This window comes from Urocampus carinirostris, chromosome 6 (genome assembly GCF_059441175.1).
Source record: "Urocampus carinirostris isolate Australia breed hairy pipefish chromosome 6, RoL_Ucar_1.0, whole genome shotgun sequence".
Classification (NCBI taxonomy): domain Eukaryota; kingdom Metazoa; phylum Chordata; class Actinopteri; order Syngnathiformes; family Syngnathidae; genus Urocampus; species Urocampus carinirostris.
Window position 1 is genome coordinate 35,545,052 of NC_142354.1, and position 12,737 is coordinate 35,557,788.

At 40.3% G+C, this 12,737-nt stretch overlaps 1 protein-coding gene across 1 annotated transcript in view; it reads left to right on the plus strand.

Annotated features, from left to right (window-relative positions):
* The first annotated feature begins 512 nt into the window (after nt 1–512).
* The window catches only part of LOC148364675 (semaphorin-3F-like), a 117,312-nt gene continuing 105,087 nt past the window's right edge, over nt 513–12,737 (plus strand). Inside the window, exons 1-2 of the mRNA XM_088338856.1 lie at nt 513–821; nt 6,601–6,749. Coding sequence (XP_088194982.1) covers nt 6,638–6,749 — 112 coding nt within the window. The 5' untranslated portion in view covers nt 513–821; nt 6,601–6,637. The remainder of the gene's footprint in view (nt 822–6,600; nt 6,750–12,737) is intronic.

Consider the following 12,737-nt stretch of genomic DNA (forward strand, 5'->3'; position numbering starts at 1 on the left):
AAGGTCTTGGGAACCTTCTGTGTGGGTTTAAATCCAGCTACCTGACTTCCTGTGCGGAGTTTGTATGTTCTCCCCGAGCTTGCTCCGGGCACTCCGGTTTCCTCCCACATTCAAAAAACATGCATTTCAGGTGAATTGGCCGGTCCATATTGTCCCTAGGTGTGAATGAGCGAGTGAGTTGTCTGTCCCTGTGTGCCCTGCGATTGGCTGGCAACCAGTTCAGGGTGTCCCCTGCCCACTGCCCGATGATTGCTGGGACGGGCTCCAGCACCCCCCACGACCCTACTGAGGGTAAGCGGTGCAGATAATGGATGGATGGATAGAAAATATGTATTATTGGAGTTTGCTGTGCTATTCCCCCTGGAGTACAAAATACAAATTGCAGAGCTATTTCAGTGCCCTCCTCCATGGGTGTGTCTGTGTGGGGTGGGAGTGAAGTTGGGGGCGTTGGGTGCGGGTGGGGGTTTTCCTCTATCCACCTGCACGCGCCTCTTCCCAGTCACTCGAGCGGCGGAAGCCCGTCAGTGCGTAACCGTCTCTCCTTGTGGATTCCCTTTCCATTGCATCTCTTCTCTCCGGTGGAAAGTACATAACTATTTGCAGAGGGAATCTCAACTTCAGGCGGTCAAAATCAATTTGAATTCGTCGGAATTGTGTCGCTGCCCGCCCGGATTAACCCATACGCGGAGGACGCACAACGGCTCACGACTCCGTGCGCCCGGGCACAAGCGCTTCGTGGACCCCGGCGTGGTGGATGCTTGTAAAAATAAACTGAGGGGACCACTTCTCTTGCGACCTGATTTGGAACTTATAAAAGCAAGGTAAGAAAACCACAGTGATTTGCTTTGTCATGAAACGTGGAGGTTTTTTGACGTCTTGTCAAAGAATAGAGGCATAGCCTACTCAACACCAATAAATGATAAATTGAGTCATTTATTTGCTCTACAGAAAGCCCTTTCAAGTTAATTTGTAAGCAACAGGCTCTTGTGATTTTATCCTAACTTTGGGAATGACAGTCGAAGGTACAATTTATACTAACCTAGAGTGTAAAACCCCTAAATTGGCCCAAATTTTAAAGGTGCGCCTTATATACCGCATATCCTTTATATACACCAGGGGTGTCAAACTCATTTTAACTCGGGGGCCACACGATAGAACAAACATTCTGTCGGGGGCCGGACTAGTAAATCAAAGAGAAAGAAAAAGAGAGATAAAGAAATAAGAGAAAGAGGGAGGGAAAACGAGAGAGGGCAGGACTAAGAAAGAGAGAGGGGGAGAGAGAGGGAGAAACAAAAGAGAAAAAAAGATAACTTGTGAGAGAGGGGGAAAGAAAGGGAGCGGAAGAAAGAAATCCAAAGGGTAGGAAGAGAGAAAGAGAGAAAAGGAAAGAAGGAAGTTAGAGCAAAAGAAGTTAAAAAGTCACAGAGAGAGAAAGAGACAAAGAGCAACAAAGGGAGAGAAAAAGAGAGACACAGAGAGTGAAAGAGACAGAGAGTGAGAAAAGGGGTGGAAAAGAGGGAGAGAGAGAGAGAAAGAAAAATAAATACAAGTACAGTGTCTTTGTCCGAGGCACCTTTCTTTGGCAAAATCAAGTTGACATATTTCAACCTGCAGCTTGTTTTTCTCTTGCGCTTCTCTGAGTGTTATCTCGCGGGCCGGATTTAATCCCTTAGCGGGCCTGATTTGGCCAGCGGGCCGCCTGTTTGACACCTGTGAGATACACCGTGGAGCAAGGTGGATAATGTTGGAAACACATACAGTACTTATAATGTGCGTTACTACAAGAGGTTTTACGTATTTGTGCAAAAAGTAATCAATAGATAAACATCAGTGACCTAAATCGTAAAACGTTGTAAGCAATTGGATTTGATCTCATGTTGTGGCGAGGGGGCAACAACACTTTACCACTAGACTGACCAGTGATTCAAATATCATACGAAAAAAGCATCATATTTTATCTCATTATCTCACTATTGTTTTACTCAAGAAACATTGATTTGCATAGTGCATTTTGTTGTGCCTTTAGAATGGTTGAACAGAATGTAAGAAACAGAAAGTCTTAAAAAAGAATGCTATTCGAGCTCTCTTACGTATGTATACATATTAAATTGCAACGTTATTGACGCATAGGTGAAGAAGTGGAGAGACACTTTGATAACCCTTCAGAATGCCGAACAAAATGCACTATGCAAATCAGTGTTTCTGAGGCACCGAGTAAAAATAGTGAGATACAGAGATAAAATCCAATACTTTTTCGTATGCAATCTGTATCACTGGTGGTCTCGTGATTACATTTCGGCGCACTCACTGCCGCGACCCAGGTTTGATTCTTGTAACATGCAATGTTGTGCGATTATGGTCAATGACACCGATCAACTGATCAATCAGTGCTCTAATAAGGTTGTAAACAACCGAGCGGTAATACACAAATCATCAATCACGGTAAGCTTCATGTCTGATACGCCTTAGGTATGAAAATATATGACAAAAGACAAAGTTGTGAGTTTGCCCGATAGTGCAGAAAATAATGTCCTCGGCTTACGACATTCTTACATCTTAAGTTGGTGTCATCATTTCATGTACTATCTGTAAATGTTTGCTCGAAAAATGCATCTTGAAATGTAAAAGCGCCAATCATATTTCAATCATATCTAGCATCATAAATCCTAATGCTGCTTTGATACACAGGTAACAAAAACAATTTGTCAAAACGGAAGTTTAAGTATGATTTAAAATATTTGGGGGGGGGGGAAACTCTTGGCTTTGACTAAAAACGTATAAAAACAATTAAGAAACATTGTGATGAGGACTATTTCAGCATTGCTCTGTGAAGTAGTTAACTGCAAGCGTCTCAAAACCTCAAAACATCAGGAAAATCATAACTTTAACCATAATTTCATAAACGTGATAATATGTCTGTTTTTTTTGTTTCATTACCTGGTTGGTTCATATTGTAGAAAGATCTCCCCTATTATGATTAATGTATGATTGCGGCGGCAGTAGCTCAGGAGGTAGAGCGCTCGTCTTGGGATCAAGAGATCGCAGTTCGAATCCCAGCTCCTCCATGTTACGTGTCGAAGTGTCCTTGGGTAAGACACTGAACCCCTAATACCCCCAATAAGCAGGTTAGCACGGCCGCAATTGGGAAATGTGAAGCACATTGTAAAGCGCTTTGGGAAGTCTTCATTGACTGGAAAAGCGCTATATAAATGCAGATCATTACATTTTATTTCATTTCATGACGGCTGTTTTTGTGCTTATTGTTCCGTCATTCCTTTACCCATCATTTATCCTCTAGCCAGATTTTTCTCTTTATTTAGTAATCGGTCCCTGCCATCTCAACCCAAAGGAAGGTGGTAGATTTGCCTCACAGTTTCTGCTTCTTTTTTTCTGGTTTTGCATTGTGCCCCCTTATATTTGGAATAACTTCTGTTATAAATTAGTTTAGGTATACAGAGAGCCCTTGTTTTTCGTGGTCAATGGGGACCAGAACCACCTGGAAAGAGAATATCTGCGAAGTAGCACATTAATAAAAGCCCCCACAGGGTAAACTTACCTCGAGATGACGTCATAACCAACTCAGAGTTTACGGCCATGACAAAATAACAATTTGAGATCTATAAATTATAACACACAACACATAATTGCAGTTGAATAATTTGTTTTATTGTCATTATACAAAAGTCAAACGAAATTAGAGGGCTTTTTTCATGTAAGAAAGCAATTTAGAGTGTCCTCGGGTGGAGACAGTTCCCTGCAATGATTTAAATAAGACTGTCCCAAATGTAGCGGTTTCCCATGAGTTGTGGCTCTATACCAAGGGTGGCGAACATGTGGCTCTAGAGCCGCATGCAGCTCTTGAGCAATAAGAATGCGGCTCTTTGCCTCATCATATTTTCTATATACTGTGGCTCTTTGCCTTGTTTCCTGTTTAGTTTTTTTTTGTGTATTGAGGGTGGACACGTTCCTTGAAATCAACACGAGAACAATACTTGTTGTATTAAAAGGAGAGGAGTGTGTTATGGGAAATAATATGTTTTTAATTGTGTGTCTGTCTGTCATGGCATGTCAGTGCGTGGTGTGGCTCTTTGACTCTCACAGTTAAAAATTTCGGCTCTTTGTGTCAAACTTGTTCCCCACCCCTGCTCTATACCATGATTTTCAGGGCTAATGGACCTGGTATTGGTATGCTACAGGGTCAGCAGCGGTGGTTTGGAAGAGCTGTCACCCTAGTCGTTAAGCTCGGACCAGCAGCCCCGCTCTTGCCTTCTTCAAGATGACAATAATAATCCCACGAAGCAACTGCTGGCAATCACAATTTTGTTGCGCTTTTTTGACTTTCCCTAGAGTACGATTTAATTGATGAATACCTTTTAATGTAACGGGCCTCTAAAACCTAGCTGTAGCTGTAGCTGTGCACCGAGTTTGTTTTGATTCGGAGACTGGGCATGCACACCCTGGCTGTTTGACTGACAGCATACACGAGCCTATGAGTCGTAAACACAGTCACATCAGCCTATCATGGCTGCACACACTGTACCATCCACCAACACAGAGCACCCTCCTTAATCTGTCGATGCCTAACACAATTATGTTATTGACAACTCAGACAAAATCAATTCATTTAAAAATCTGCGAAGGAGTGAACCAGAAATAACCGAAGCGCTAAGTAGCGAGGGGTCTCTCTACTTGTGTCAGTTGTCAGTGCACAGAACTCACAGCCAGGCTTAAAGTCCTGGTTAAAAGTCTGCTTGAGAGTCTTGCCTTGGGGCTCTCGGTGTGGAACTTGATCTTAAACCCTCACTGACAGTTTGAACTCAAACCCGAGACCCGTGTCTCAATGTCTCAGTGTCTCGGTGTCTTGCCAGCGTAAATTACAGCTCCCGAGGCCGAGGTACACTTGTTTTATTGTCTCCTCGTCCTCTGTGGCCACTTGCCACACAGCACTTGGATGCTGTCCACCATCCCAACATTCTGCTGACCTTAGTTTGCTGCGGAGACCTCCGTGCCTTTCAAAAGCAATGTACTATATAGAAACAAAACAACAAACAATACATTACCATAACACTTGTCTGATATGTTATCAAGCTTCATCACAGCAGGTTTGTTTCCGTATGCGTGCACGGTGTCGTACAGAGAACAGAGGGAAGCGCCGTGGGTGGTTGGAGTAGAGAGAGGCTCTTAGACAGTGAGAGGTTCATCTCAGAATGTAACCGCAGCCGTTTAAAGGCCAGACATTGGCAAGCTTCCACCTGCAGTTGTGAAGAAAAAAAATACACTTGTCTCCAGCAACAAATATGCATGCCTTAAAAAGATATTCATATATAGACTGGGGTTCAAACGTTTGTGGATAAACAGCGCTCAAATGTCAGATGGTTGGTAGTATTGCATTTTAAAATATTAGTAACTGTTAAGCAAATTATGTAAGTGAGGCCAAAGAAACATAACCACTTATCTCAATTAACCTGGGTTTGGTTAGCCAAAATGTTGTGAGAATCCTAACTATATGATAAATATATTATAAATATTTTTAGATGATTGAGAACATTTAAGAGAGTTTGTGTCGTGTTTGTCGTACTGCAAGAAATCACATATACAGGGTGGCCCAAAAATGTATAAACACTTTGTGTCCTCGAATTGAGCCAAGTCTTCACGATGATTACAATACAAAAATATTGAATGTAGCGGTTTCACACGAGTAGTAGTTTGAGGTCATCCGTTTCATGGGTCATGGATCCGGCGTTGGAGCAGTACCAGCTCCGCTGGGGTAGCTTGTGAGGGTTGCTACGCAGCTTAGCCATAGCAGGAGGCTGGACAAGCAGCACTGCTTTCCCCTTCTCCTCCACATTGTTTCTCGAACCAGATAATAATCCACGGAGCACCCGCTGGTGATCACCATTACTTTGCGGTCTTCTGACATTCCCCAGAGTTTGAGCTAAATCATGATTTGTTTTTCAACGAAATGAGCCGCGAAAGCGAGTGGTCGCTATGCTTCCCAGTTTGTTTTGGGAGCCAGCGCCCGCCCGCTGTTTGACTGACAGTCACACCCACCGTACAGAGAGCGCCCTTGCTAATATGTCCCCACTGTCTGCTGTCTATTAGAACACAATACACGATACAATGATATAAATGACAAAAAAGACAATTCAATTCAAAATCTGCAAACAAGTAGAGATCTCTAAAGCGCCAAGTAGAAGGGTTATCTGAACTGTGTAATAGACAGAAAAAGCATGACATGTTTTAAGGACAAATTGATTGATTAAATCTCTTTGTTTAGAAAATTGGAGCATTAAACTATAACATAAGCCCTGCACAACCGGGGCTTTAAGACCCTCACAAGATGCACTGTAGCCTCTGTGAGGAACATATCTATTGATATCCTTAAGATAGTCTGCTTGCTTAAAACCTATGTGTTTTGCTTCCTTTTTCCCAACAATCACATCATTTCACAATGTTTTGCACAAATGTTCTTTTTTCTCTCCTTCCCAGATCGTCTTCGTGATTAAACGGGTTCTGCCAACTTAACTTAAGTTGGTATGTTTGTGTGGGGGTTTGAGTTTCCGGCTCATTGTCTGACGTCCATCCATCTCTGTCCCTCAGCTCCCGGACTCTCCTCCCCCTCAGTTAGAAGGAGACAATGTTGTTGGACAGCTTGTGCTGTCTACTGGCCCTGCTGGCATTGTCGTCAGCGGGGCTGCCTCCAGCCTTGGAGCCGCTGTCCGCCCCCAGAATCTTCCTTTCCTTTAAAGGTGAGTCTCCATTGCTGTGTTGGTGTGAGATGCTGCTATGTTTTGGTATTGAGCACCAGGCAGTGCAAATAACGGTCTTGATGGAAACATGGTATAAAATTCACCCATATCAGTTACCATATTTTCGCACTGTAAGGCGCACAGATTATAAAGCGCACTCCCAAAATGATTTTTTTGTGTTATTTTTTTCCCACACATAAGGCGCACCAGACTATAAGGCGGGGAGGGCACCAGATCCTATCAAATAGACCACTAAAGATACAGACTACACATGAAAAGGCATAAGATTTTATTTCATCATCAATTTTTTTACATCATGGTACCAAATATTTCTATCGGGCCGGGCTGCGAGAATATTGTCAAGACATTAAACTGGTCCATGTACAGAAAAGTTGGGGACTACTGAAATACGTACAGTATTGTATTCTCGACTCGTAAAGACTTTATAAAGCGCTCAAGATTCTGAACCGAATGAAGTGAAAGGCTTTGTTGGAAGTTATTTTGTCGTCCTGAAAGATATAAATAAACGCATGGCTGCACATATTCAAAACATTGTCAGTTACAATGTTTAGTTTGAGCTGAGAAAAAGTGAAAAGAAATGTCATACCACTTCAGTTTCTGTTTTCTAATTTCTTTAAGACACTAGGTATCAACACGTTCACATTTCTGGCCAATTTGGGGTTTTTGGGTGCACCTTATAGTCCGGAAAATAGGGTATATTGAAACAAGGTCTACTGCTTAGTTGTGTCAAGTTGATTGGAAAGTGTCTTTACTCCAATGGTTTAAGTAAAGCACAGACGAAGATAATTTTGAATATTATAAACAGAGCTGGTGTGCTTATGGTTTTATTTATGTTAAAACTATTTCAATCTATTCATTGATAATTTGGGCGAGATTTAAAAGAAATGTTGGTCGACAAGTTTTTTTTTTAATGCAGTTCATGGATGACCAATAACATGTTGCTGATGCTCTGATGCTCCTTTTGATATCTAAAGAACAAGGCAAACACAACCCCCCAGACCCATTTTTTTCTTTCCCTTTTAATGGCCTGGCAGCTATTAGTTGTCCAAACAGGCCTTTGTGTGGCCTCGGCTCCCTTCTGAAATCAAGTCCGATTTCACACTTGGCCAGGTCCTCACTCAGACCGACATCCAGCATGTTATGAATGTTTGCCAGTTGCCACATGAGACCCTCTCACTCTCAGTGTGTATGTATGTGTGTTATTCTCTTTTTAAAATTGGCCCCGGCGTTGTAGTGATGTGATGTGCTGCCCATGACATCAACCATATTGATCAACCATGAAAGAAAAAAATATATACATTTAGATTCAGATATACTTTATTGTCATTCATGTAAACGTGTATACATCCGACTCGCACAGTTTCCTTGAATGTACAGATATAAATAAAATGTTGTATTGAGTTTGAGTATTGAAGTACTAATAATATACTAAATAGTTATAGCTATGTATAGTATTATACAGTAGTGCAAAGAGTGCAAGAGGAGCAGCTAACCAGATGTGCAAAATGGGCAGTCAGGTAAACAAGTCACTATACAATAACAATAACAAGTATTTTAACATACAAAATTAGATGTTAGAAAATATAAGGAAATTATTATGCTTGGATGACATTTGTTAAAGAGACAGTGTACAATATTTAGTGCCTCCAAGAGGTACAAAAAAGTTATTTTAGTTAATAAAATATTGATTTGAATAATAGGCAAGAACACATGAACATTATACCTATGTTAATGTCATATATGTTCATAGGTTGGAAAATTTGTATTTCTTTTACATAGTGGAATCCATACCTAATAGTCGTAATCATGTTTGACTGGTATCTTGCTGCTATGCTCTACCCATTTGGCATTGTTTTTTGTATCACATAAGACAATACAATGCCATCGAGTGGTCAAAAATTACACAATGTATCTTTAACAGAATCGTCTTCTTCAGGTGCAGCAAATGAGTATTGACTAGGGCTGGACGATGAATAAAAATGTTATCGAGATTTTGGCTTGTCTTGATTCGTAAAAAGCACATGTCAAAGAAATGCAATACTGTACATGCTCTTCTTCTTAAGAGCCCTAAACACACTATTCAAGCTAAGTGAACTCATGTTTATTTGTATCGCCCTTAACCACAAGGAGTCTCAAAGGGCTGCACAGACCACAGATTATTGCAAACTACATACTATTATTACACCATCCCCTGAGCTAAAACCTACATGAAAGCAAGGAAAAACTCAAAACCTCAACATGAGAAAAATAAAGAAACCTTGATAAAGGACCGCACACGAGGTAATGCCCCCTCCAGGATGAACAGGCTGCAACAGAAGTTGCAATAGCAAAAAATACACATATATTGTCAACATGAAATATAGGTCATTCATAAGTTATAGAATATAAGTGTGTTTTAAGCCCTAGATTTAAACAGTTCTATTGAGGTTGCAGATAGAATCTCAGGGGGCAGAGCATTCCCCAGTACTGGGGCCCAAATGGAGAAACGTCTCAAACCTGCAGATCTCTTCTTGGCTCTTGGGATCACTAGTAGAGCAACATTTTCGGAGCAAAGACTCTGGACCGGAACATAGGGGCGAACAAATCCCTAGGGAATCAACTGTTATTTTGGCTTATGGAAGTGTCCTTTACACTGGTAGATTACACCCCACTTGTGGTTAACCATATAATGAAATACTCAACAGGAAGAAATGTGTACGTTAAACCATAATTTTAAAAAACATCTTAAAATGGTGGGCCCCAAGCTGAATAATACCTGGATTTTGACAACTATTGCACCTTCAAATTACCAATATTCACATACACTTGCTTTTTCAAGGCATAGTTACGGCCGCAAGTAAGAACCCTACTCAAGGAACAAATGCTTACCAATTAGAAAACATTTTTTTTTTGTGGGACTCCATCACAAAATTATTGTGTTTCATTCTATGTTGTGGAACTTACTTAAAAATATATTACAGTACTTTGTTCCTTCTTTACTTCCCCGCTGATTTAATATCTCACTTGCCTTTTTGGAAAACAAACACGTGATAAAGAGGGTACTGTAATTTGTTTTGTGTGAAAGTGAAGACTTAGAATGCAAAAGTCTGGAAATTCAGATCATTGAGAGACAATTGTAAACTTGACAATGAAAATTGTGGAAAAAAAATGATGTTCAATGCAAAACGATGAATGCCTGTTAGGCTATTATCCTAGCTTATAGTAGTTGACTTTTACTAATATAACAAAACATTTTATATTTGATTCCCGTTTTTAAAACAGTCACTATATCAACTGCAATATCAAGTCATGTCATTTAATGTTTATTTGTATAGACCTTAATCACAAGGAGTCTCAAAGGGCTGCACAGACCACATATTATTGCAAACCACAGACTATAATCACACCATTCCCTGATCTAAAACCTACATAGGGCAAGGAAAAACTCAAAAACCTCAACATGAGGAAAATGAAGAAACTGAGAAGGGACCGCACATGAGGTAATCCCCCTTTCAGGATGACCAGGCTGCAATGGATGTTGTAATAAGAATTCATAAACAGATATCATTAACAGGAAATATAGATCATTCACAAGCTAAAGAATAGAAGTGTGTTTTAAGCCTAGATTTAAACAGTTCAACGGAGGTTGCACATCGAATCAAATCTTTTTTCATGTTCTCATACCTGATCTAGTCTAAACAGTGTCTCTGTGTGTTTCTGCAAAGTAACATACATTGGACTGGATTTCATCAAAAAACTCCCAACAACATTTTCACCATTGATTACTGTACTTGTTAATAGTCTTATTTGTCAAGTCATATTTATTTAAGAGGAAAACAATGAAAACCGGGGCAGCACGGCGGCGCAGTGGTTAGCGCTTGTGCGGCACAGTTCATGTCATGGGAACCTGTCGTGGGTTCAAATCCAGCTCCAGACTTCCTGTGCGGGGTTTGTATGTTCTCCCCGTGCTTGCGTGGGTTTCCTCCGGGCACTTCGGTTTCCTCCCACGTTCCAAAAACATGCATTTCAGGTGAATTGGCCGGTCCAAATTGTCCCTAGGTGTGAATGACCGAATGAGTTGTCTGTCCCTGTGTGCCGTGCGATTGGCTGGCAACCAGTTCAGGGTGTCCCCTGCCCACTGCCTGGGCATGGGCTCCAGCCCCCCCGCGACCCTAATGAGGATAAGCGGTACGGCTAATGAGATGAGAGATGAGACAATGGAAACCACACTGGTCACATGAATAGTATATCACTATAAGCTTACTTCAAAATAATTTGTACAGTGTGGCTAAATCATTGCAAATTGAAAGTACAATATATAACACATTTGTTTGTACCTCTTTTATTTGCTTCATGAGTGCCGTTTAAGCTGCAACCCCCCTTAACTAAACTAAGAGTTTTGTCAATTGAGATTTACTCACTCGCAGTGTTCATTTTATTTTTTGCTCACTTGGTTTTTGCCCTTCTGTATCCCTCTCATCCTATTAGGTTGTGTTAATCGAGATCGATCTCACATGCTACCACATTTGCATAGTTGAAAAGATATAATTTATTTACCCTTTGATCCGTTTTGTTTTTTTAACTGGTTTCCAATGTCACTTTATGCATCGCAGAGCAACCCCGCGTAGATCGAAATGCCCATAAGCAGTGCACTGACTAATTGTGTTGGTTTTTGCGCTACGCTGCTGGGAATAGCTTTTAAAGATGCTTTTATGTATTTTTAATGAGCTAGCTAGTATACTGAACTAAAGAATGGGGCATGAGTTTTAGCCATAGCTTTTATTTGCTGTCTTCTATAGTTGGTTGTGAAAAACATGACATTATCAAAGATTGACCTTGTTATGGGAATTGTTTATGTTTTTATGATGAAACCGTATAGGTTTTTATTTGCTTGAAATGAATTGTGTAAAGGTTAAATCGCATTAACCCATTCTGTTTTTCACTTGCAATTTGCATATTCCCATGCCGGCCGATGAAAACTCAAGATTCTCGATATGTAGTGTTTTGTCTTCACCATGCAAATCTTAGCATTATCAAAGCAAAGAAAAACAAGGGGCAAATTCAAAAATGGTCCACAGTATTTTATCTACCATACATAAAGAATTATGATCTCCCCTACCACCAACAAAGGATTTGAATGACAAAATAGGTCATATACAGCATGTTCTGTTTTCATTGCACTACACTCTGATTGGTTGATCCTATGTGGGTTTATATCAAACGTACATTATAAAAATCCTCGACATGTTGGAAAGCTGAAGGATTTGTACTCTGGCAAATACATGGTTTTAGTAACATTGGGAAACACATTTATGACTGAGGAAACATCCTTTAAATCTGTACTTTATTTAAAATGAGATGTTTCCCAAATGTAGATGTTCTATATCTGCGAGTATGAGTACTGTATAAATGGCAGCCACCTTTATTTTGTCAATGCTTACCTGACATCATCGAAATACACCGAGTTCTGACATATAAACACTCGCATCTGCTTAAATAACACACATATATTAATAAAGCACCTGCTATACATAAAAATAAGGCATAGACAATTAAACATAGTCAGTGTGCACTACATGAGACTGGTGTAGTTGGTGTAAGTGTAAGTCAATAAATAATGAATTTATGCATGATACCTTACTGTGTAATGCCCATTGAAAACATATTTTTATTTGTTTTACGGATCGACATAAAGTTCATAAAAAATAAAAACTGCTGAATATTTAATGCGGAATTTTGAAAGAGAGTGGGGATATCAGGGGGAAATTCAAAGAGTCAGAAAAAGGAGGGAGTAAGAAAAAAATGCAGCCGAAATCAAGAATCCTGTGAATATGCGAAACCACGGGTGCCAAACTGGAAATATGCCTGTGTCGACCAATTTTATACTGCAATGTGGCCATTTACCAGTAATTATGTGTTAACAACGCCCAACAGAGTTTAAAGAGCCTTCATATATACAGTATATTATTTTCACCGTGCCTATCTTTT